The sequence below is a fragment of the Ursus americanus genome, chromosome 27 (genome assembly GCF_024610735.1).
Source record: "Ursus americanus isolate L20-20 chromosome 27, mUrsAme1.1.p, whole genome shotgun sequence".
NCBI lineage: Eukaryota > Metazoa > Chordata > Mammalia > Carnivora > Ursidae > Ursus > Ursus americanus.
Genome location: NC_142153.1, coordinates 5,433,399 through 5,460,107, shown reverse-complemented (window position 1 = coordinate 5,460,107; position 26,709 = coordinate 5,433,399). Strand labels below are relative to the sequence as shown.

The 26,709-nt window shown below is 36.9% G+C and overlaps 1 protein-coding gene across 2 annotated transcripts; it reads left to right on the top strand.

Annotated features, from left to right (window-relative positions):
• The first annotated feature begins 9 nt into the window (after nucleotides 1-9).
• POLB (DNA polymerase beta) lies at nucleotides 10-25,760 on the top strand. Of its 2 annotated transcripts, XM_045779140.2 has the most exons (14): nucleotides 13-240; nucleotides 592-649; nucleotides 3,250-3,316; nucleotides 6,749-6,823; nucleotides 7,409-7,467; nucleotides 9,045-9,094; nucleotides 11,214-11,265; nucleotides 12,792-12,846; nucleotides 12,944-13,016; nucleotides 17,289-17,359; nucleotides 18,047-18,133; nucleotides 23,664-23,728; nucleotides 24,234-24,373; nucleotides 25,516-25,760. In XM_045779140.2, exons 1-14 carry the CDS (start codon nucleotides 180-182, stop codon nucleotides 25,608-25,610), a joined length of 1,008 nt encoding a protein of 335 aa, XP_045635096.1. In that variant the 5' UTR covers nucleotides 13-179; the 3' UTR covers nucleotides 25,611-25,760. The 2 variants fall into 2 exon arrangements, with proteins under 2 accessions (XP_087712491.1, XP_045635096.1); XM_087856365.1 differs by lacking the exons at nucleotides 23,664-23,728; nucleotides 24,234-24,373 and having other exon boundaries at nucleotides 10-240.
• Nucleotides 25,761-26,709: the final 949 nt, after the last annotated feature.

Here is a 26,709-nt window from a genome sequence, read left to right as displayed (position 1 = left end):
CACGTGCGCCGTGCGCCGCGCCCCCTGTCAGAGGCAGCCATTGTTCAGTGGGTCGCGCTGGCTTTGCCGGGGCTGGGTTGGTCCTGCCCCCCTCTCCAAGTCCCGGCCCCTCCTTAAAGCTGGGAGAGGGGGCCAGTCCCCGGCTCTGAGCATTCTGCGGTCCTCGGGTGCAGGCCACAATGAGCAAACGGAAGGCGCCGCAGGAGACGCTCAACGGGGGAATCACCGACATGCTCACAGGTTAGCACCGGGCCGGGCGCTGCTGGCTTTCTTCTCCTTTCTTCCCACCTCATTGCCTTCCCTTGCTTCCCTCGCGTCCCCACAGCCCTGTGGATGGGGTCGGCCCCTTGCAGCGGGTAGTCTTCCGTGCGGATCTTCCTTCGGCGCCCATTGCTGGTGGCTGAATGTCAGTCCTGCTGGGGATTCCTGTGTCACCGTTTGGGCTGTCTTTGGCCTGGCCCGTGTACAAGCGCGGGGGGGGGGGGGCGGTCAGTGTCCCTTAAGAAGCTGTTACATCCCCTGCTGAAAAACTCAGTTCTCGTTTGTTTACTCGCGGTTCTTGTTCACCCCAGCCTCTTGTTGCCTTTGCAGAACTCGCAAACTTTGAGAAGAACGTGAACCAGGCAATCCACAAGTACAATGCTTACAGGTGGGACGGTGCAGCATTCTCTGGTAGCATGCGTCCTGGGATGTGTGGCAGTTAACAGGGCTGAGGGGCCAGTGGATATTTGGACCATATGCACGAGGAGAAAAAAGCAAGAACTGAGGGTATTGACTCTGTGGTGATACCTTACTGCAATATTTCTGGGATAATTTGGGCAGAACTCTGTAGAATCATTTCTGATGAGTTCCCAATTCTGATTAAAAATAGGTGTAGCTGATGTGTATTTTTCCCATCATCAGATATGAATTGCAGAAAATGCAGTTTGATTTTAAGCCATAATGAAAGATAGTGGATGAGGTCTGTGCTGTGAAATAGATGTGGTTCAAAGAATCAGATCTCCCATCTGGTTGGTATTTGGCTGAGCCTTGCATCCGGTCCTTGTGCATCTCACCAGGGCCCTTATGGTAGTCATTATTCCCACATCCAGTCACTTGTGCCCCTTAGCCTACAAACATGGCCAAGTCCTTCAGCTCTTAAAAGCAAAAACAAAGCAATCTTAACTTCTCTCTGCCCTCTAGCTAGCTCCTGTCTCTTTCCTCCGTTTTACAAACTTCTTGAATAATCCGTTTCTTGCCTGCATTTCTTCAGTCCTAGTCATTCATTATCTCATTGTGGTATAATTTCCATCCTGCCATTCCTCTGAAAATGCTGTCACCTGCATCTCACCTTATTGGAGTCTCATTGGCATTCACCACTCGCTCATCCCATTCAGGTCTTACCCTTGAATTCCGTGATGGCACTCCTACCTGTTCTTTCACCTCTTATATCTTCCTTTCAATGCTGGTAGTTCCTGGAAGTCTGCCCTTAGTCTTTTTTTCTCATTTTCATAATTTCCTTGGCAATCTTACCATTCTTGGCTTTGGGTACTGGTTATGTCATTGACTCCAAATCTGTATCTCATTGGGCTTTTCTCAAGATTTTTAGGCCTCTATTACCTTTATCTTCATCCTTTCATAATCGAGCTCAACTCTCTCCTTCCCTTCCCATTCAACATAATTAAAAACTGATTATGCACCTTTCCTTATCTCTCTCGACTGCCTGTTTAAAGTAATTGTACTATCATCCACACATTAGATGGTCTAAAAATCAGAGAGATATTCAACCCTGTATTCTAAGTTCAGAGAGGAGGTGTTTAGTTTTGAAGGAGCCTGTCAGGGGTAAGTGAAAGGAAGAACAGTCTAGAGAAAGGAAACAAAATGTGCCACGGCATTGAGGCATTGAGACTTGAAGGAGTATAACATTTTCCCGGAAGTCAATAATTCACTTTGCCTGAATGGGAAATAAGTCTGGAAAAGCAGATGTTGCCTGCATGTACTTCCCTACCTTGATTATACATTTCTCTTGACTGTGGCCAAAGCATTCTTTTGAAAATAGTTATCTGATCCTGTCATTCCTCCATATCAGATGACTGAACATTTCCTCTTTACCTTGATAAAGCCCAAATGCATTGTGGCATACAAAAAGCCTTTCATGCTTTAATGCTTCTTTCTTTCAGGCTCTGCCCCATAATACCAGTTGTCTGGAACTACTTGTCTTTACTGAAACAATTCCCTCAACAAACTGTCCTCAACCTACTTTTCTGGACTCATCATCAGTAATATGCTAATAGAGAAGTCGAAATCCAAATCTAAAGGTTTATATGTATTAGAATAGAATGAAAAACCAAGGCAGCAAAGACTACCCAATATTTATGTTTTAGACTTAGATGTACTCTGACTTTTATCAGCATCACTACTAAACTACATTTAGTATTGAAATTATAGACAGGAGACCATCAGTGAGTTCCCGCGGTGTTCCCAGTGTGTCACCAAATTACTGAGCTGGATGTGTGTGGAGATGGGCGAGAATCACAGGTCAGTGCTTTATGTGGAATGGAAATGAGAGCAATGAAGGAAAAGAACATAAGTATAAGGACACAGGGGAATGCAGTCGCAGTTTTAAGCCATGAATTTAAAAATAGCCATCCAGAGACACCTGGGTAGCACAGTTGGTTGAGGGTCTGACTCTTGGTTTCTGTTAAGGTCCTGGTCTCAGAGTCATGGGATCAAGCCCTGCATAGAGCTCCACGCTTGGAGGGGAGTCCGCTTGGGATTCTCTCTCGCCCACTGCCTCCCCCGCCCCCCAGGCTTGCATGCTCTCTCTCTCTGTCTCTTGCTCTCTCGCTCCTCTCTAAAATAAAGAAATAAATCTTTAAAAATAAATAAATAACCAGCCTTAAGCCAGTTTGGTATTTAGTAGTCCAACTACTACTAGGTGGCACCTTTTTATGAGAGTTATGAACAATTTCTAAAAACTAGCTTAATCCCAAAAAGGAAAGGCTACTGGTTTGTTAAATCTCCCTAGTTTTAAACATACAGGTAAAATTATGTTATCCTCAAATGTGAGAATTTTCAAGATACTTCTGAAAGTCATGCAGGTGGTCTGTCAGCTCCTCTGAGTTTTTTTAAGTTTGACACAGATGTAGAAAATTCGTTATTGTGATAAAAGTTGAAGATGCATATTTGCTTGTGTGTATTCCAGTTTAAGAAAAATGAAGACCTCACTGGATTTCTAACTGGATTTCTTTTTTTTTTTTCTCTTTATAGAAAAGCAGCGTCTGTGATAGCAAAGTACCCACACAAAATAAAGAGTGGAGCAGAAGCTAAGAAATTGGTAAGTTTAGTGAGCAAGCTGATTGAAGAGTTCACACATGTACAAATTTGGTGGGTTCCAACAAAACTAAATTTGCCTCTCTGAAGCTGCCTTGACCCACACAGGCAGATTTCACTGCCCCTTTTTTTACTGGGAAGGGTATGGATTGAAATTTTGCTTTAAATCTATGTAATTACAATTTTTTTCTGTACCTTGCCGTATATACATGTACTCACATTGAATTTGAGTGTTAGTCCTTAAGAACAGTATAGTGACAGAATTGTATTGGCATGTCTGGTCTCCAGCTATCTTTTTCTGATCCCCAGGTATAAGAATTTATGTGAGTTAATGAGAGTTAGTGTTCCCAAAGAAATCTTACCTACTAATCACATAATTAAGCCCCTCTATATATTATTGCATTTAGCCCTCTTCTCTGTAATTTCCTTAAAGCCCTGTATGCTGTGTCATGGTATGTGTCACAGTCTCTAGAGGGTCACATGGCTTGGTAATTTACATTAGCATTGCTAAGAATATCCTAGGAAAGTCTACCTATTGATAGATTGTTCTCTTTCATCTAAATCTCACTAAAAGATTCTAAGTTCTTCAGAATTGTGGACCATATCTTACTTGTCTTTTGTTAAAGATGTCAAACTGATGTGGCTTTTGATTAGTCCAGGTCCTGATAATTGTCACCTTCTTCTGTTTTTCTTTACCCATTTATGTTCACAAAAGTCCCCTAGAATTTAGGTATCAATATTTGATTGTCCTTAATTTTCTCATGAGAGCCTTCAGAGTATGAACCCTAACTGTCCTTGTATTTTCAACTTTCAGGGTCATAAGATTACCATAAATCTTGCATATTTTATGATTGAGTGACAGATTATCCACATTAATTATGTGTCACATCTTCATCTTGAATTTATTACTCAATACCCTGGTATATAGGTTTTAAATTCTTTGTGCTATAAATAGTTCTATAAATAGTTCTCAACATCAGTATATCCTCCCCAAATAGACTAACCAAGGAAGTTATAAATACATTGAATTTTGATTCTGAGTTTCTCTCTTGGTGAACTCACACATTGTTAGTCTCCAGAACCACTTCTTCCATTCTGTTCCCCTTTTATCACTATTGAATTTCCTTTTTTATATTAATTGCATGTAGCTTTGCTCACTTATTAGATTTAAACTTTTGACAAGTTCTGATGCACTTTATCTCAAATCTGAGCTTATGGTATATCCCTAAAAAGAACACAAAAATATCCAAAATTCCTTTTGCATGAGACCAGACTTAATATGAAAATCTCATCATTATTCCTTTGCACTATTACATTAAAAATTACTGAACCTACTTTTTGGCACATGCAAGTGCTTCTCAGTAATTCTAGAAATTTGATATTTCCAGAGTGAGTGTTTGTTTTTTAATCTTTAATGTTAAGTATAGAAAATAGCCTGGGCTTAAATTGCTTTGGTCAGTATGTATCTTCTGATACAGGAAATGGGAAACCTGAGCAGTTTCCATTTCCTAGTCTATTCTGCTTCCTAAGTCTTGTTCATTTCTGTCTGGTAATTGCTATTTTCAGAACTTGAATATGCATTCAGTAGTCTTGGAACACTTAAACATTAAATAAATCAAAAATATAGAAGGGTGAACTTAGGGCTAAGAGACAGTAGGAAATGACCGGCACACATGTTGATGCATTTGAGCATTTAACTAAAGAGGACCAACACGGCCAAGAATGAACCCTGATGTAAACTTTGATGATATTTCAGTGTACGTTCATCAGTTATAACAAATGCAGCACTCTGGTGGGGGATGTTGATAATTGGCTAGGCTATGCATGTGTGGGGGCTGTGGGCATACGGGAGCGGTGTACTTTGATCAGTTTTGCTGTGAACCTATAACTACTCTAAAAAAGCCCTTATTTAAAGGGGAAATGTAAAAATAAAAAGGAAATAAAAAGGATCAAAAACATGAAAGAGTTCAACTTCACTAATCAGAGTTGCAAATTAAAACAAGGTGCTGTATGGTGCTATTAAACTATCAAATATAGTATACAGTATGGATAAAGATGCGGAGAAAGACATTCAGTTACTAACGATGGAAGTCTTGGCTATTTCCAGCTTTTCTGAAGGATAATTTGGCAGAATGTTGGCAAAATGTATATATCCTTTGTCCCAGTAATTCTGCTTTGAGGAATTTATCTTGAGGAAACCAGTAGAGATATATGTATACAAGGATTCATTAGTTCATAATTTTTGAGCACCTGTATGCCAGGTATTCATCCAGGTGCTGGGGGTAAAGCAGTAAAAACAGGACCTCTGCTCTCATAGGGCTTATATTCTAGAGCAATGTTGTCCATTACGGTAACCATGGGTGACATTTGGCCAGTGAGCTCTTGAAGTGTGGTTAATGGACTGAGGAATGAATTTTTTTAATTTTAATAATGTAAACTTAAAATGTCCCATGTGGCTGGTGGCTGTCATGGTTGTGCAGTTCTAGAACAGTGGTTCTCAAAGTGCTGTATCTAGACCAGCAGCAGCATCACCTGGCAACTTGTTAGAAATGCAGTCTTTTGGGGCACGTGGCTGACTTGTCAGTAGAGCTTGTGATTCTTGATTTCAGGGTCATAAATTCGAGCCCTGCTCTGGGTGTAGAGTTTACTTAAAAAAAAAAAAAAAAAAAAGAAATGCAACCTATTAAGTCCGAAACTCTAGGGTGGAACTTGGCATTCTATGTTTTAATGCATCCCCAAGGTGATGACAATGCAAAAGCTTAAGAACCTCTGCTCTAGAGAAAGTTCATGACATTGTTATATCAGAATTCGTAAACTGTCTAAATGTCTCCTGTAGTAGGTTATTTCTTAAGTAAATTATGATACAGTCATACAATGATATACCACACAGCCATTAAAGATATTGAAGTTGTATTTCTATACTGACATGGAAATTTGTTCATGATGTATTTTTTAAGTTAAAAAAAGTAGTTTACAAAGCAGAATGATTCTATTTTTGTAAGAAAAATATGTATATACATATACACATATATGTACATGCACATATGATTGCTTATGTATATAAGCAGAAAAGAAGTCAATGTAGCAGATGTTAGGTGATGAGGTTACAGTTTCCTTTAATTTTCAGGATGATGAAATTAAGTGATTTATATATTTTTCTTTATGCAACTCTATTCTTCTAATTCTTCTACAAAAAAAAATAATTTTAAAAAAGTAAATCATCTAGAATTGTTACATTGGGGCTTCTCTTTTGTCTTCATTTAAGGATTTTGTTGGGAGAATATGTATTTTCGCCATGGTCAATTTTCTGTGTCCTTTGTTTTAAAACTGGTCATGTGACAGTCATTTTTTTTCCATTTCCTATTTTTTACTTTATCTTTGAGGGATTTGGTAAGCATTATATTTATATGAGTTTATATTTTTAATTTTCTATTAGCCCGGAGTAGGAACAAAAATTGCTGAAAAGATTGATGAATTTTTAGCAACTGGAAAATTGCGTAAGCTGGAAAAGGTAAAATTTTAACTTGTTTGCTTATTTGATCATAGTGTCTGCCTTTAAAGCAACTATCATGTAGCATCATTGGAGGGTGACTGATGTTATTTACCTGGTGAGACTAGGAAGAAAAAGAGGAGTGGAGTTTATTGCTTTAAGGGTTCTATTTTAAAATTTTTGAATATTGTTCCTGTAAAATATTCAGTTATTTTATGTGGCATTTTAGAGACTTTTAGCATCTGTGATAGAATTAGCTCCTTATATGCAGTATCATTGAGAAGGTAGATTATAAACTTTGATAAAACATTGGTATGTATTAGAATTTCTGTCCTTAAACTCTCCAAAGCATTTTTATGGTTTATTTCACCCTGATTGTAATTATACTACTTATGGTCTTTTATGAATAAGCCTTTTTAAAATATGGGATAAGTTAGAGATGAGACATCTTCATCTACTTTGTTACTTATCTAAAACCATTGAGGTTTATCCAGACAAATGTAAATGGCTCTTCAGGTCTCTTAGCAGACTGGTGCATTTCCAATAAGATCATTTGAATCCTCAAAGCATTCCTAAATCATTATTAGACTTTTTTTTTCCTTAAAGATTCGGCAGGATGACACGAGTTCATCTATCAATTTTCTGACTCGAGTTAGTGGCATTGGGTAAGAAGTATCTTCTATAAGCAGACACAGTAGTAAGCTTGGTTTTATTTTTTCTGTGAGCTAAAATAAGTACCTGCTGTTTCTCTTGAAAACCTGTACCTTTTCATCCCTGTGTCTTTGACCACGTAGTTCACTCTTCCGTATCTTATGTGTCTGGGGCTGGTTCCTCAGGTGCTACCTCTACTTTAAAAGCCCGTCCAAGGCAAATGTTACCTCCTTCATAAAACCAGTTCGATTCCCCAGCCAGAAATAACCTTCTTCTAAACTCCACTAACACCTGCCACTTGCACATCTTCTCACTCCCTCCAGATTATGCCTCTTTTGCCTCTCTGAGCAGGATATTTATCTTAAGCATTTAAGCTGTTTTTCCATAGCACCTAACAGAGTGCCTTATAAATTTGGAACAAGCACCCAAGCATTTTTAATGAAGGAATCTTTATCTTAAAATTTGAGTTAGCTCCAAAGGGGGCTTCTTGGACACTTCCTGACAACATAAAGATTAACATTCAAACATTAAGGCTGTGGGGCACCTGGTGGGTTCAGTCAGTGGAGCATGTGACTCTTGATCTCGGGGTTGTGAGCTTGAGCCCCACGTTGGGTGTAGAGATTATTTAAAAAATAAAATCTTAAAAAAAAAACCATTAAGGCTATAATGCTTTACTTAAGTCTCGTCTTAATGGAATGAGGCATTCTTTTAGATATGTGATGATTGTTTATTTAAATGGCAACATTTTGATGAAAGTATTCTAAAATGTATTAAATTCTTAAACTTAGCATACTGAAAATGAGCATGATTCCTTAGGGACTTCAGGCCATTCTAAAATGTTAAGAAGTTGTTCTAGAGAGCCTCTGTGTTATTATCCTCTTTTTCCAGGCAAGAACACTGGATACAGAAAGTGGGATAACCGGCAGAGTCAGATTCAGTACCCAATTTTGCTGACTCCCAGTTCAGTTTTACTTCTTAGGTGCCTCATTGCCTTTCTGCTATCGATATCTGTTTCTGTACAAAGATTCTTTGCCATTAAAATTTCAGTTTAAATACCATTTCACAGGCCTTTCCTAGCTACCCGATCTAAAGCAGGATCCATCCACTCTGTCACATTACCCTATTTTAATTCATTTACCTAATACTTTTTGTCTGTTAATATATCTATTTATTTTCTGTCTCTACTCACTGAAATGTAGTAGGTAAGACCAAGGCACTTATTTGTCTTATTCCTGCTGTATTTTCGGCACCTAGAAGAGTATCTGGCACATAACAGGCCCTCAGTTAATCTCATTTGAATGGATGAACTGCTTTCCTGTATGTATGTCTGTTTTATGAATAAAGTACATGTACATTATAACACCCAGCTGCTTAGATGTCTTTGTCATGTCTAGGTTCATGGCTGTCTTCCTAGATTGAGGCTTCAAGAATTCTTCTCGTCAGATAAAATCACCAAAATAACCACATTTTAGCAGGTCTTGTTTAGCTCCATAGTTAACTCTTTGACAAGAAAAGACAGTAATAATACTGAGTTTCATTCAATATACTGAGTTTCACTTAATATTGAGATCATGCTTTTCTTTCGTTGTAGTCCATCTGCTGCAAGGAAGTTTGTAGATGAAGGAATTAAAACATTAGAAGGTGAGTATGTACAATAGGTCATCAGTTCCAAGTCAGAGGTGCTCCTGAAGGGTGGTTAATACTCTAGGAAACTAGAACCTGAAAAACCTTTTCTCAGCTAGTAGAAAGGAATGCTAAGAGTTTCTTTTTAACTCTACAGTAGAGAATAGGTATAAAGTATAATTTTTATTCCTGTGTTAAACGTTGTTTAGGTTTGTAACTTAGAAGAAAATCAGGAAGAGCAAGCAGTGGCTTCTTGGTTTAAAATGATTTCATTTGAGACTTTTAGATTTAAATTACCTTTGTTTCTCTAGTAAAATTTTGGACAACAGAGTCCTACACATTCAGCCTAAAGGCCAAGTGATATATATTGAGAAAGATTCTGTAAGAGGCTTACAATATTTATTGAAGGAATTTTTGCTTTCAAGGAATTGATAAAAATAGAGCCTAAGTCAAGTAATTATAAAACATTTTCCTTAAACCTAAGATAGCAGTCCTTTGACTGTAAGTTATTTCTTCATACTTTTAAGGGTATATACTATAGATGGAGATAGAACTAGAGATTTATTGCAGTATATCTGTGGCATTTGGGGTTTAATATTTGTGAATTCAACTATTTGTACCCAAATGGTTAAAGTGGACAGGTTCTAGGGACTGATCTGGGTCTGAATCCAATTTCCACCACTTGGTTAGAATGGATGACCATGGTACTTTGGTTTCTGAGCTACAAAACGCTATCATAATTTCTGCCTCATATGATTTAATGCCGTAGTGTATGAAAAGCACTAGTGCACAGTGGTTGGTACCTACCTAAGTACTTACAAATAGTAACTGGCTCTTAAGAGGCATGATTAATTAGTAATACTACAAAGTCAAGAATTTGTGAGTCCTGTAACTGGAGAATGAACTGTACCGTATCTGTGTCTCAGGGTTTGTGCTTTTCTGCCTGTGGCATATTTGGTTTATCCGAGTGAAATATTGGTTAAAGGGGTCAAGAATTTGTTTCTCAAACAAAAGTTACATCCCTTGGGAGTTTCAGAGATCTGCTGTAATGGTTTTTACATTATTTCACAATTCACAGATACGTAATATAATTATCAACATCTATGTCCATATATATAGCAAGCGCGTTATTTCCATCGCATTTTCAGTGTTGACTGTGTACAAGCAGCTATGAGAAATATTAAAGTGCTCCATGTGTCATGAAGATGCTTATTTCTCTCCATTTTATATCTCCAGAGAGAATTTATGTTTGTGAATATGTAAGGGTGACTATAGGAATTGATTTGGGAGCATACTTATCTTGCTGTTTCTTTTATAAGCCTTACTCCTGTACTCATGCGCAGTAAAGGAACACCCGAGTGGAATTAAATAACTTTTGTTTATTTATTTTTAAAGATTTATTTATTTATGTATTTGAGAGAGAATGAGAGGTAGTGAGTGCACGCATATAGGGAAGGGGCACCTGAAGAGGGAGAGAAGCAGACTCCCCACTGAGCACAGAGCCCCACGTGGGGTTTGATCTCACCACCCTGAGATCATGACCTGAGCTGAAATCAAGAGTTGCAGGCTTAACCGATTGAGCCACCTAGGCATCCTTAAGTCACTTTTAGATATAAGATATGATGTTATGATCTGATAGTTTTTTAATTTAAATAATGAAAATAATACCTCTCCTTTCAACAGAATTTTAAGCACAGTGCCTGCACAAGTTATTACTCAATAGATACTAATTGAATGAAGGAGTGAATGAACAGCAAATGGGCAATATAAATACTTATTCAGAAAACATTAAAAAGTTGAAGTTGCTACTGCTATTACCATAAGTTACAATGTAGGTTCTTATAAGGCTGCCTTTTACTAGAGTTAGTGAAGTGTGGTATGATCCTGGTATGTTTTATCTACTATTCTGTGTAACTGTAATTGAAATTTTGATTCAGTAAGTAAAAATGATCATGAAATCAACTGTTAGATTTTACTACATTGATATCTAGTTCTTAATATCTGAATTTTTTTTCCTTTTTAAAGTCATTTCAGCGTATTTTCCTTGTAGTTCCTTGTAAAAAGGATCACTAAATTTAGCGACTTTTTCCCAAAAATGTTTAAATTAGCACCTCAACTTTATATGTCTTCTATACAGATCTCAGAAAAAATGAAGATAAGTTGAACCATCATCAGCGAATTGGGTTGAAGTAAGATAGCAAATTTTCTTTTCTTTTGACACTTGAGATGTAAAAGTAAGATTTCTTATAGCCATTCTTCCATACACCATAGTAATTCTTCAAATTTAACTAAACACAACCGTTTCTCTATTCAGGAATGCTAAGATTTGTTGCAGACTTTTGTAGAGAATATGCCTGTTTTCACACATTTTGTTATTACCTTCTAGTTCGTTTTCTTGAGTATTTCTCTCATTCTCTTGACTTCAGTGAAGAACTTCCTCTTAAAACCATAGAGGACTGAATACATAAGTCGGTCAGTGGGTGTTTATTTTGTGCTTAAACATCGTAGAAAGCACTGCATTAGGTCTAGGGTAAGGATATAAACAGGGTTAGTAAAGCTGTTAAGAAGTTTAGAGTCTACCCTAGAAGCTAGGACGTGAACATGGAATGCTAAATTAAAAACAGAAAAAGAAAAAACCCCAAATGCCCAAATAACAGTGTAGGGATAACTAGTAGGAATGTTGTATATCAGCATCCGTAATGATTTCGTGTGCTGAATACCATCTGGAACCCCTTTTCTAATTGATTTTTTCTAATGCATAGTACATAAACATGTATCTCCTGCCTTATATAGTCTCGTTGGCAATTCAGTCCTAATAACCCCCTGAACTTTCCTGTTGATGCCTAACCATAATACCGTAAATTTACACTGCTCTTCCAAGACTTTGAGCCAGTAGGAGACCAGGATGTTCTCACTTTCCTTGCATTTACATAGTAGAGAGCTTCTGAAGAACTTGGTTGTTTGAGAATTAGTTTTGGCTAGGTGCTTTATCATTTTTAGATGTTATTTCATACTGAGATATTTGTATAATAGCCTTATTGAAATATAATGCATGTGACTCACCCATTTAAAGTGCACAGTTCAGTGGTTTTTAGTATATTCATAGAGCTGCGCAGTTGATTTCAGAACATCTTTGTTATATCCGAGAAAGAACCCATATCTTTTGGCCTTCACACCCCATTTCTCCCCGGCTGCCCTTCCGTCCCTGTCTGCTTCTGACAACCACTAGTGTACTTTTTGTCAATACAGATTTACCTGTTCTGGACATTTCATATAAATGAAATCATACATATGTAATTTTGTGACTGGCTTCTTTCACTTAGCGTAATGTTTTCTGGATAATGTTTTAAAATATAATTTTGCAGGATGTAAGAGCAATAAACTGTAACTCCTTGACTTGCCAGCAGGGAGCAGTCTAATTTGGAAACATACTAACATATTTATTTACTCTTGGTATATGAATGTGAATTTTATTTAAAATAAGTTTAGCTGGAGTATCTGGAATATCATAAAGGATGGCACTTAAACAGTTTGGTCTAAGTTAAGAAATAAACCTATCCCACCCCCCAATTTTACTGTTACCTTCTTACTGAACCTTAGTCTTGATTTTTGAATGATCTGCTGGTATAAGGACACCTGATATAGTAGGCAATTTACTTTTTAAGAAGATTTAAATTTCACAAAAATCTTTTGTCTACTTATTCTGTCTTTATAGATATTTTGAGGACTTTGAGAAAAGAATTCCTCGTGAAGAGATGTTACAAATGCAAGTAAGAGTGTGCTGAATTGTATTCTTTGATTAGAAATGAGAATGTCACTTGGTGAAAAGCCTTTTTTAGAATACTGACCTGATTTTTTTTCTATTAGGATATTGTACTAAATGAAGTTAAAAAAGTGGATTCTGAATACATTGCTACAGTCTGTGGCAGTTTCAGAAGAGGTAACATACTTCTTAATCTTAGGTTATTCATGCCTTGATGTTAAAATTGCCTAATGTATACCCCAAAAATGGATTAAAGAGATGTAATTTGTGTTACTTCATAGATTTACTAAAATCCAGTAGAGTATTAGCTAAGTTTGTTTGTTCATAGATGGGAATATTTATTAAAAATGAGAGGAAATTCATCCTGATTTTATTATAGTATGACTTTTTAATGACTATTTTTAATAAATTTTATAGAATAATTTTATGTGTATTAAAATCCTGAGCGATTGTTTGGCTAGATGCTAGTGAAGCTGTGGGTAGGTGGTGGGGTGTTGTTGTTTTTTTCTTTACTTTTTTTATTTTCTAAGTTTTCTATAATGGATCTAAAAATGATGTCGCTGAAGCACTAGTTCCAAACCAATTCTCATAATAGCCAGGGCCTTCAGAAGATCTCCTTCTCTTACGTGAATGTGAGCTAAGTGAGAACCAAGCGAATCCTGGTTTCTTCCTGGCTCAAAATTTGGAAGGGTAACATAAATTTTAAAATATTAACTTTAAAAATTGGAATACAAAAATTTGATTTAAAACTTCTGGAATAGATATCTGACTGAATCTCTGGCCACCGTTGGAGTTTTGCTTAGGCGGTAGGTGATAAACTATCACAAATTCTCAGGGTAGCTGCTGTGAGAATCTGGAGTTAGGGAGAGGAAAGTGTTAAATCCATAATTGCTGATAAGTAGAAAGAATACGGGACCGGGGCCTAAAGAACTGGGTCCTGAAACCAAATCTATTGTCACTGTAGATCGAAGTCTCTCTCTCCACATCCTATTTTCCATGCAAAGTTAACCAGTTGTCAAGTCTTTCTCTGCATCAGAAATACCTAAAAAGTTTAAAAAAAAAGCCACATTGTTATACCCTGCTGTAAACCTACTAAATAAGAATCTTCTCAGGGTGGGGCCTCGGAATCTGAACACAGACTTGGATACACACCAAGCCAAATGCATGCTCAGTTGAAGAAGACAGCCTTTCTGGATTTCAATATTGGTTTTATTTTTACTTTTTTATTATTGAGTAGGCTATATGGTTGCGTGCTTTAATATTAAAAAGGTCTACACTAAGAAGTCTACCTTCTACCCTGTCCTAGTTCACTCTCTCCTCTCCCTCCCAGCACTGTCCTGTGAATGACCACTTTCTTGTGTGTTCTTTCAGTGGTTTTACATGTAAATGTAAATAAATAAATGTGAATATACGTTGTTTCTTCCTATTTTATTTTTTATTTTTATATATTTAAACAATTTTTATTATTGAAGGATTGACATACAGTGTTATATTAGTTGCAGCTGTACAACGTAGTGATGACAGTTCTGTACACTACACAGCGCTCACCACAATAAGTGTAGTTACCGTCCGTCAGGGTACAATGTTAATATGATATTGACTGTGTTAACTGTAATGTACTTTTCATCCCATGACTTACTTATTTTATGATTGGAAATTTGTATTTCCTAATCCCTTTCACCTGTTTTATCCATTCCCCACTTTCCCCCACCTCTGGCAACTACTAGTTCTCTGTACTTGTAAGCCTGTTTCTGTTTTGTTTACATTTGTTTTGGTTTTTAGGTTCCGCAAATAAGTGAATCATATGGTATTTGTGTTTCTCTATCAGACTTGTTCCACTTAGCATAATACCCTTTAGGTCCCCCCATGTTGTCACAAATGACAAGATCTCATTCTTTTTTATGGCCGAGTAATATTCCATTGTATATTTGTACCACATCTTCTTTATCCAGTGAATATACATTCTTGGTGTTCTCTTCCTCTTTCTTTCACAAAAGTAACATAATATATACACAGTACTGTACCTTACTTCTTTCACTTAAAAATATGTCTTGGAGATCTTTCCATATCAGTATGTAGAGAGCATCCTTATTCTTTTTCATAACATTTGGTTGTGTCAATGTTCCATGCTTTATTTATCTGTTCCTTTGTAAATAGATTCTTGGATTGTTTTCCCTTTTTTGCTAAAGTAATTGTTTTGCTTTTTAAATGGATAGAGTAATACATTTTTGGTGGTAGGTGGATGATAAAAGAGACTTAACTTTTAGGAGAAAGAAATGAAAAGAAGACAAAACTTTCTTTCTTAAAGTAGCTTCTCTGAACATACTGGGATCAGCACACATTGAATCTAGTCTTCTTTATGTTTAAATACTTGGTTAGCCATTATTGATGTATAAAATGGTGGTCCAGAGACGCTGCCATGTCTTCGGTGACCAAAAATATGTTTTACATATATGTAAGTGACAAATCACTAAATTCTACTCCTGAAACTAAAACTACACTGTATGTTAACTAACTTGAATTTAAATGAAGTCTTGGAAGAAAAAAATATGTTTTACATATATTGTACTTATAAAAATACAAAGAAAGGAAATATTATTTTATGCCAACTGTGTGGCAGGTCCTATTCTAGATGCTTTTACATATGTTCTTAGTTGCACAATGGTCTGTAGTTTTTATTAGTTTATAGACAGAGAAACTGAGGTCTAGAGGAATATACAGTCCTCATTTCCAATATTGAAAAAAAATTTTTAAGTGAAAAAGATCCACTTAAATGGAGATAAAACTTCATAGTATTATAATAAAAGGAAGTATAAACAATTTTATATAATCTTCCTAAAGTTATGTGATTGTAGAGTGGGGATCAAAACAAAAATCTAAGTCATTATAAAATGCTATGTTCTTTTTTTTTTTTTTAAGATTTTACGTATTTATTTGAGATAGAGCATGAGTGGGGGGAGGGGCAGAGGGAGAAGCAGACTCCCAGATGAGCAGGGAACCTGAGGTGGGGCTCCATTCTAGGACCCTGAGATCATGACCTGAGCCGAAAGCAGACACTTAACTGACTGAGCCACCCAGGTGCCCCTCAAATGCTATATTCTTATCCATGATACCATAATAGTAATTTTTACTAGCATTCATAAAATGAATTCAGTCGTAAGAATTGAAATGGATTTTCTGCTTAATCTTCACAGGGTTAAGACATATTGTTTAATTTGAGGTTTTCAGATATATAGTGTTCGTAGGTGTATTTTAAAGCTGTTTTTTAGATGGGGGTTTATCCTTTTTAATTGTTCTAAACTTATATTTTTAGCTTTTTAAGAAAATTCAAGTAAAATTAGCATATAGTTATTTTCAGGTGTACAATATAATGATTCAACAATTCTCTGCACTACTCAGTGTTCATCATGATAGTGTACTCTTAATTCCCTTCACCCATCTCACCCATCCCCACCTGTCCACGTCCTCTCTGGCAACCACCAGTCTGTTCTCTATATATAGAGTCCGTTTTTTTTCTTTGTTTTGTTTCTTAAATTCCACATAAGAGTGAAATCATATGGTATTTGTCTTTCTGTGACTGACTGACTTCACTTAGCATGATACACTCTACATCCATCCATGTTGTTGCAAATGGCAAGATTCATTCTTTTTTTAAGGCTGAATAATATTCTATTGTGTATATATATATATACCACATCTTCTTTATCCATTCATCTGTCAATGGACACTTGGTCATCTATTGATGGAACTTGTTTGCTTCTGTATCTGGGCTATTATAAATAATGTTGCAATAAACATAAGAGTCCCTGTATCTTTTTGAATTAGTGTTTTTATTTTCTTTGGGTAAATACCTAGTAGTGGAATTCCTGGATCATATGGTAGTTCTATTTTTAATTTTGGGGGGAACCTCCATACTGTTTTCCAGAGTGGCTACACCAGTTTGCATTCCTACCAACAGTGCAAGAGGGTTCCCCTTTCTCCACAAGCTCTTCACCAACACCTGTTGTTACTAGTGTTGTTGATGTTAGTTATTCTGACAGGTGTGAGGTGGTATCTTATTGTGGTTTTGATTTGCATTTCCGTGATGATGAGCATCTTTTCATGAGTCTTTTGGCCATCTGAATATCTTCTTTGCAAGAATGTTGTTTTTAAATGTTTTTATTCATTATTGAGTAATTATTTAGGTGCATTTTTAATACATTTAGCCAGTTGTGTATAATGCATATCTAATCCCAATTACTGTTGTTGTCCCAGATTCTTCTGTTTACATCAGTATACCTGAATAGTTGGACAGAAAATTGAAATCTTGTAACTAATTCTGAATATGAAGTGCAGTGAAAAAGAAAGTTAGGCTATAAGAAGTAAGGCTCCTCCATGTGACATCACTTTGGTTCTCTTTGCCTAATTGATAGATTTGTATGGAAAATACCATACATATTTTTTATGTAGGTGCAGAGTCCAGTGGGGACATGGATGTTCTTCTGACCCATCCAAGCTTTACCTCTGAATCAACCAAACAGGTACCACAGAATTTATAATCAAATATGCTAAGTGTTACACAACAGTGAATATCATTTTCTAAATGGTAGTTGGGTATTTCAGAATGAATTTTTGTTTTAATCTTTCTGAAAAGTCATTTTAAGTGCTTTTTACTGACTGAATTCTGTGAAAGGCAAAGTAAGTGGTTGAAAGGGATACACAGTGGTGTTCTACAAGGAATGGAGGGGGTAGTCTGATTTGGGGGGAAAAATGAAATTTAGTAAAACATTTCCAGAATATTTATTGTCTTTCATGGATATTTTAGAAATAACCAGTAAATATTCAGGTTTTCATTTAGGGAATATTTTTCTATTAAACAACATTATATTAAGAAACTTTATTCCTATCAGAAAACCCATGAAGGCAAAACATTTTTGATTTTGGAATTTATGTATTTTGAAGATGAAGCAGCTAACTTTTTGATTTAATGAAACAGATGAACACAGATGATGTCTGTTTGGGGGTATCATGATTTTGGTGAAGAATGATGGTTCCTAAAAATATGTTTTATTTGATAAATGAATTTTGTGTTAGAAGAAAAAAGTACTTAGAACAGAGGAAAACTAGGAATTTCTCCATAGATAATCAGAAGACTCATGTTAAAAATGTTTTCTTGCTATAAAAGAGTAATTTGTTCTTTTTCTTATTTCCTATTTATGTTTCCACAGCCAAAGCTGTTACATAGTGTTGTGGAACAGTTACAGAAGGTCCATTTTATTACGGATACTCTGTCAAAAGGTGACACAAAATTCATGGTAAGTACTCATTTGAATTAACATTTCTGAAAAAAAACCTTGGAAACTGTTCAGTACCCATTCTGTGACCCCACTGCGTCTTAGTATTACAGTCAATAAATAGGATATCCATGAGAATATATAGAAGAGTTAACAGGATGCTAATCTCGGAATACTTTAGTAAAGGATTTTGTTTTAAATTCCCCACTTGTAAATAATCTGTGCCATTGGAATACATAATTAGGCATAATCTACTCTTTTTTTAATTTCTATAAATGACTTTGACACACCATAAATTTTTCCTTAAAATAGCAAATGTTCTCCTATTCTCTGACTCAGAATTGTTCAGTACGTGAGATTAGAATTGTCTGAAGTGTATTAATCTGTTACAACACCAAAGAAAAGAAATCAGGGTATGTGCTATAAACCAGCTCTGTGGCATGATAAGGAGCAGAGTTAATAGAGGGGGACGCTTGCAGAGATTTTCACAGTGACACCCGTCATGATCAACTGTTAAAATCCTGTAATCTTCCTAGGGAATTAAGCTTTGAAGATTCAAGACAAGTGGCAAATGAATTAAAAAGAGGTTAATAAATGTCCCTGCATAAAAACCGACAGGAAGGCAAATAGAAATCTAGGACTAAGGTAATAAAGAGTTACCTTTATTCTACTGCTCACTTAAATTCGTACTTTGAATCCCCTTTTTCCCAAGTTATGTGCCTGAAATGGAAAGAGACTGTGCTTTTCGGGAACAGACATGCTAGTATTAGTGAGAGTCTTACCGCATAGATTTGACAGTGGTTTTAGCTGAAAGTAGGAGATGGTTGATACAGATTATCGAAATATCCTGTCATTCAGAAAGTAGCATGGTGCCTGCCAGGGGCCTATGGGGAAGGGGCCGAGGGCGTCACTATGTAACAGATCCAGAGTTTCACTTGGGGAAGATGAAAAGGTCTGGAGGCGGATAGCGGTGGTAGTTGTACAACAGTGTGAATAGACTTAATGCCGTAGAACTGCACACTTAAAAATGGTTAAAATGGCAAACTTTATGTGGTGTGTATTTAATCAGACACGCATAAAATCATGTCATTAAATTCAATATGGTGATTGTAATGGGCTATGAAACTGTATTGCCAAAGTTGGCTACATTTTATAATGTTTTCAAAAGAACTTTGGGAAAGGTAAAAATAAAAATTCTTGTCAGTCTTTGGGAATCAAAATTATGAGCTGTTCTCTCAAATCTATCAGATTTGGAGCTTTTACTCTACACCCAGAGATAGAGACACATGAGATCGTTGTTGTCGTTGTTGTTGGTTTTTTTTTTTTTAATTTTAAAGATTTTTTTTTTAATTTATATATTTGACAGAGAGCACAGCAGGGGGAGTGGCAGGCTGAGGGAGAGGGAGAAGCAGGGAGCCTGATGCGGGGCTCGGTCCCAGTACCCCGGGATCATGACCTGAGCCGAAGGCAGACGCTGAACTGACTGAGCCACCTAGTCGCCCCTAGACACATGAGATGTTATTCAAAATAGGGTTTATATATGTTCTAGGAAATCCCTTTTAAATCGAGATTGATTTTAATTCACTCAAAATGAATGTGCACAAATCTTACATTTAAAGAACACTCAGATAAAATCCTAAAAATAACATGTGCTAGACAAGTTGAAATTTTTTTTTCATTGTTGGGAAAGTGTCCTGGTATGCCTGGGCATATTCTGGGGACCCCTTCTGGCCTGTCTACCTCCAATAGTCATCTCTGTGAAAGGCCCTAGGACTTGCTACTGGGGAAGCCCACCAGCTCTTTTCAGAGTCAGCGACCAGGAAGGTGTTTATGCGATGCAGTAGTAAAAGCATTTATTTTGCGGTTTGAATAGTATTGTGCTGTGCTCAAGGAGAGATCCAGAGGAAACACCAGCGGAGGCTAGTAATCCAGCTAGCAAGAGTACAAAGAGACATTACAAGCTGGTGGGCTGGGTATAAGCTGAGACGGAAAGGTGGGCAGCCACAGGAATGTGAACGTAAAGAGTTGCTGGCAGTGGTGGAATTGGGTTAACCCAGTAGCTGCTCAGTCGTAGAAGAGCAGACCTTTGTCTCGCAGCCAAATTCCAGGGACTGCTGCAAACCAGGCTGCTTCAGACCTTATTGTGTATGTGATACTTGAAAGACTAAGGCCACTCACCAGTCATAGGACAGGGGTGGACTTGTGGAAACCTTTGCTCTATCTGGCCTTCCCAATCTGTTGGTCATATTCCTAGCAGCACATAGACAGCTATTGCCAGAAAGAGAATCCCTCACATCTATTTCCAGAAGAAAACAGGTTAAAAAAATAAGAAAGCAGGTTTTTTCTTTGTTTTTAGAGTAGAGAAGACCCAGTTGACAATTAGAGCAAGAAACTAAGGCCTTTATGTTGTGACATAGGACTCCATCTTAGTGGAGGGATGGTTTGTGTATAAACTTCGGATACTGTACATGTGGTTCATATATTCTCTGAAGCTTAAAAAATGCCATGCTTGAGCCTGCTGTTATGACATTTATAATTAGGATATGTTAGGATGAGAAACAAGCCAGATTAGCTCTAAAATCAATTTATTGTAGAGGCAGTAAGAGGTGATTTATATCTAGTTGCAAAGGAAAAGGTGTGTGTTGCTATGTTGCGTTGTGGAGGAATAGACTTGGACATGGAAGCTATCAAGTCTTATTCTGGCTCCATTACTAATTCATTGTAGGATGTTAGGCAAGTTGCTTTACTTCTGTAAGGCCTTAATATTTTCATATATAAAATAATAACTTCTGTGTCAAAGGACTATTATGCAGATCAAATTAAGTAATACACATGGAAACTCTGAAGGGTTTGTACATGTATCTTCATATGAATAGATCTTCAAAGAATTATACGGTGCTATCCTAATATAATATGATATAATATAATGTAGATATAATATTTGTTTGGAAATAGATCCGTGAAAGTGACCTGGTAAGGAGTAAATTGGGAAACAAAAGAGGGACAGAAAGTGAGGTAGGATGGTGATGTGAAAGAACAAGACAGGGAGAATGAGCGCCAGTAGGATGAGAAGGTGTGTTCGGCCAGTTTAACAACTATGTATTAAGCATCTCTTACATCCCCGGCACTGTTCTAGGAGCTTCGGATGTACCAGTGAATTTCAGTTGAATTTATATTTGTGGGGTGTGAGAAGGGACTGATAGTTAACAATGAACATAATAAATAGGTAAATTGCATGTTAGGTTAAGATAACAAGTCTATTTTTATTTATTTTTTTAATTTTATTTATTTATTTGTCAGAGAGAGAGAGCACAAGCAGGGGGAGTGGCAGGCAGAGGGAAAAGCAGGCTCCTCCGTGAGCAAGGAGCCCGACGTGGGACTCAATCCCAGGACCCAGGGATCATGACCTGAGCCCAAGGCAGATGCTTAGCCAACTGAGCCACCCAGGCGTCCCAAGATAACAAGTACTATTTTTATAAAAGGAAGAACAGGGTATGGGGAGATGCATGTAAACCATGCAGTAAACCATTGAATAGGATGGGCAGAAGCAGCCTGTTTTAGGGGAGGAGCCTTGGGGAAGGACTTGAGGTAAAGGATTTAGCCGGTCAGAGAGCGTGGCGGGAGTCAGAGCAGTGCCAGGGGGGCATGAGCATTAGCAGAGACAGCCAAAGAAGTTGGGATCTCTGTTTCTGAAAGGAAATTGGCCGCAAAATGAATTCAGCTTACAAGGTGGAGTAAACCTGGGCTCCTGGCTGTTTCATTCGGTGGAAGGTGGGACTCTTGATCTCGGAGTTTTGAGTTTGAACCCCGTGTTAGGCGTAGAGATTACAAAACACAGAAACATCAGAGTGGAATAAACCATCCTCGTTCCATATCCACTTGATTTCAAAACCTCTTGTTGCTGTAACCACTGACAGCTGTTTAAACATGACCATTCCATGTGTTTCTCAAGTACTCTTCAGAACGTGAACTCCTTTAAACTAGTGCTCACCGAACCTTAGGAGAGCCAGGGTTAGTGTTCCAGATCTCCTTGTAAAGCCATGATTTTTAGGTAATGGAGTTATTCTTCCTGTGAATAAAATAGCATTTGGAAGGAAAAAAATTTTCCTCTGCATTTAGATGCCTGTTTGCTTCATACATGATGAGTACCTTTCAGATTTTAGCGTTTCGTGCAAGTTTGGCCCCGGGATGATTTTCTGTGAAATATCTACACTACAGTAAGGATTCAAGGGACAACGGAAGATCCCTTGATGACCCTGAGGCAATGAAAGAGGCTTTATTTCAGGAGCGCAGCATGAAGCTACCCAATTGAAATGCCAAACAAAACTAATCCACTCAAACTAATAAAGAATTTACAATAATACAGAGAAACTCTTTGACATTAACACTTAAGAAAAAGTGCAGGAAATAAAATGAGCCTTTAGGAAAGGAACAAAGCCGTTAGACAAAATCCTATTACTGATGTGACAAACGGCGAGATCATTGCCTGTGGCCCTCAAACATCCATATCCGCAAGGTAATACCTCGTAGTAATTCCAGATGGAAAGCATTTCTGATCCATTTGAAGGTTGAGTTGGAACTTGTTAATGCCTAAGAAGGTAGGTTTCATATTTTGAAGATGAAACGGGTTTCATTTAATCTTTCAGCCATAGTAACAGTAAAGAAAATACCCATTTTTGATTCTAGATTTTAATTTTTCTATGTTGCTAAGTGAAAAAGCTTTTAGTGACATGTGTACTAAGTCGACTGTTCATTAGGACCAGAAGCCTGTCACGTGTGTACTTTTCTTTGAATGTGGCATTTGAAACTTTTAATTTGAAATTTCTGATGTTTGTGGCTCTTTTTATGTATTTATGGGTTGCTCCCCAGTCCAGAATTTTGGCCCATTTTTCTAGAAAAGGAAAAGATTACTAAATAGACCTAGATAACTTGTTTGAAAACTGTAGAATTCTAACGAAAACTCACCTGTAGAGAAGAAAGAAAATGATCCTCTAATTTTCTTACCTTTTAAAATTTTATTTTTCATCTCTCTCTCTTTTCTAATTTCTGGGAGATTTCCTCAATTTTAAACTCTTCTGCTATCGTATTTTTAATTTTGATTTAAACCTTTTCCTTAAGTGTTCTTTTTCTGTAGTGTTCTGCCCTTACTTCATTTATGGAATATTTTCTGAGAATATTACCGATAGCTCTTCTGATGTTCTTCTCCCTCAGTCGTGATTGTTTCTTCCAGATTGCTTTTCTGTTTGTTTTGGTCTGTGTCTTTCATGTTCGATGCTTTCCCTGATCAGCTTTTGTTTAGAATCACACAAAGGCCAAATCCTCGTAACTAGACTCCTTGCCTGCTGTTTCCTGTAGGTCTTTAATTACCACAAAGTATAAGAGGAAGGTGGCGACAATATATAGTGCATAGAAAAGCCACTAAGTTAGAAGTGCTCAGGATTCTAAAACTGCTTGCAGTTAAAGCAAAAACCTCACATTTAACAACATTCAATTAAAGTTAAGCCTGAAGTTTAAAAACGTCTTTAAGCATTCTTTGAAATATCCATTTTAGGGTGTTTGCCAGCTTCCCAGTAAAAATGATGAAAAGGAGTATCCACACAGGAGAATTGATATAAGGTATTACTCAAAATTTGTTGCTGACCTATTAATTTTTCCCTTTTCTCTTTCCTTTGTCCTCTGTGTATCTTGGAATTCACATAAATGTCTAGAACCCCCTTTCATTCTGAAATGCTGTATGTTCGTGGTATAGACACCGCTTAGCTTGAAAATATGCAAAGAGTAATTTCTACAGAATCTCATCTATTTTCTCTAGATTTGCATCTCATTATGATGCCTTCCACAGCTCAAAAGTAGTTTCCTGCCTGGGGAAAGTCAGTTGTTATACGTGATACTGCGTTTCGTTCCTGCACACCTCTTGCAGGGCGTAGTTTGCTGAAACCTAGACTGACTGCAAGCTTGGAGTAATCGCAACAGTCTACCTAATGATAGCCTCCTCCTTAGGTTGTTAGACTGCATAGACTTATTTTAGGTGTGTTGTGCCTTATCGATTATACAAGAGTCCTATTATTGCCAAATTTGAAATGTGTGGTGAAAGATTTATTTATGTATCTATTTATTTTAGGTTGATACCCAAGGATCAGTATTACTGTGGTGTTCTCTATTTCACCGGGAGTGATATTTTCAATAAGAATATGAGAGCTCATGCCCTAGAAAAGGGCTTCACAATCAATGAGTACACAATCCGTCCCTTGGGAGTCACTGGTGGGTATTTGTGTCTGCATTAGAGATAATCCTGGTCATCTGGAGAGAAAGTTATTTTCAAAGCTACTTTGGTTTAGCAGCTTTGGTTTATCTCAAAAGCCTTTAAGTAATTATGCCAGTTAATTGTAGTTTCTTTGTATTGTGAGTCCCTCAGGCAACAAAAGGGTCTTTAAATCTATACGTGCTCTCAAGCTCTCAGTTGGAGGCCTTGCTGACAAGAGTTATTTCTAGCTCTATTAGACCGAATTAATGATGGTCAGTAAAAAATCTTATTGGTCTAAAGTGGTTTTTGTTTGTTTGGTTTTCGTGTATCTCCAAGACTTCCGAAGAACCTAGGTATCATTGCTTTTAGTGCCAGGACAAACCTGGTAGCTTTGGCCACGTGCCTTCTAAAGTTTAAAGAGTTGGGGCACCTCACTGGCTCAGTTGGTAGAGCATGTGACTCTTTTGGGGTCGTGAGTTCAAGGCCCACTTTGGGCTTAGAGCTTACTTAAAAAATTTTTTTGAAATAAATAAAGTTTAAAGAGTAAGAATTGCTTAATCTATGCTTGTTAACCTTTCATGGTGTACTATGTGGTATATTATTCTCTACTAGGAAAATGAAGATTTTTGTCATTTTGTCCTGAAAATGTATAAAATAGGGCTTTCCTCCCTGGTAGATGAGGGCAGTGGTTCTCACACCTAAATGTGTGTACGTGCCACATGGGGACCTCATTAAATGCAGATTCTAATGGGGGGGGGGGCAAGATTCTGCATTTCTAGTAAGTTTCCAGGTGATGGAAACTACTGCTAGTCCGGGGGCCACATTTTGAGTTGCAAAGGAAACTAGAGTATTTCATATGGTCCACAGTGGCTACAGTGGAGGTCCAGCAGAGAGGAAGGTCGTGGATTAGGGTCACTTTAACGGCCCTAGTTGGGATACTCAGGTTCCTTTCGTAGCACTGGTAACATATGCGACAAAGCTCAAACGCAAGCCCGTGTGGGGGGAGGAGGAGGGCGAGGTCAATATCATGTTTTAGTGGCTTGGTTACTATTTTCTCTTCCTTCTGAAAGTGAGTCTCAAACAACTGTCGTCCCTAAACCCTCATAACTAAATTCCAAAACCAGTTTGTAAGTAAGTTTTTTTCTCTCTGTACTTGCAGGAGTCGCTGGAGAGCCTCTGCCGGTGGATAGTGAGAAAGACATCTTTGACTACATCCAGTGGAAATACCGAGAACCCAAGGATCGGAGTGAATGAGGCCCGTTCTTCTCAGGCCAGCTCAGCTCAGCAGGAGTCTTAATTTATTTCTTAACCTTTGCTATGTAAGGGTCTTTGGTGTTTTTAAATAATTGTTTCTTCTTCATGCTTTAGCTTGCGTTGTAGTCAATAAAGCCTCTCATACTATTATCAGATGTTCTTGTTCTTAGTTTATTAGCAAATAACATATCATGTGTACTCACGGTCACACTTTCCTAAGGGTTTAGTGGAGAGAGGAGATGAGATGTTAGCAATGTTCAGTGGGAATTTTTATTTTCTCATTTTCTGCCCTTCTGCTGTAAACCACATTACCCTACTACCTTTCCTCCCATTTATTGATTACGGATTAGTCAGAGACACTCAGAGACTGGGCACTGGAGGATGATTCAATATTCTTTAGAAATCAGGGACCTCCATAAATTTAATTTTTTTCTTCGGTTGGCTTGGCCCCCATATTCAATTTTGTCATATATACTTAAAAACCTAAGATTAGGGTGTGTGGCTTAGCTCTTAAATGAAATGTGAAAGTGGTTGTAATTCATGAGAAAGAGCTTCCCTAAGCAAAACCACTTATAATATGCACCCATATGTACAAAATATGGCCTCTTCAACTTCAAACAAAAATTTCACTTACTTGCCCTAGTTTTCCTCCAAGGTAATTTTTAAGTTCAAATGGTCAAGCATATAAATAAAAACGTTCCCTTAAAGCCCTAGCTTTGAAATTATATAATGTGTATAATTAAATTAACATAATTAATATATTTTAATATATTAATTATAATTTGTTTATATATAAATTTTATGTTTATATATAAATTTTAACATCACATAAATATAAAATTAAAAAATTATCAAATGGTTAAGTAAAGCTTTGAAAGTAAAAACACTTCTTGAAAGCCCTAGCTTTGAAATTATATAATCTATATAATTACTATAACTAGATTAATATAATTTAAGTTATACATAATTAGATTACATAAATTATATGTGATTTAAAATTATATGTAATTTAAAATATAAAATGTAATATAAATGATATTAATTATATAATTAAGTTATAAAATGTAAAAAGTTATCAAATGATTAAAGCTGTTGAGAA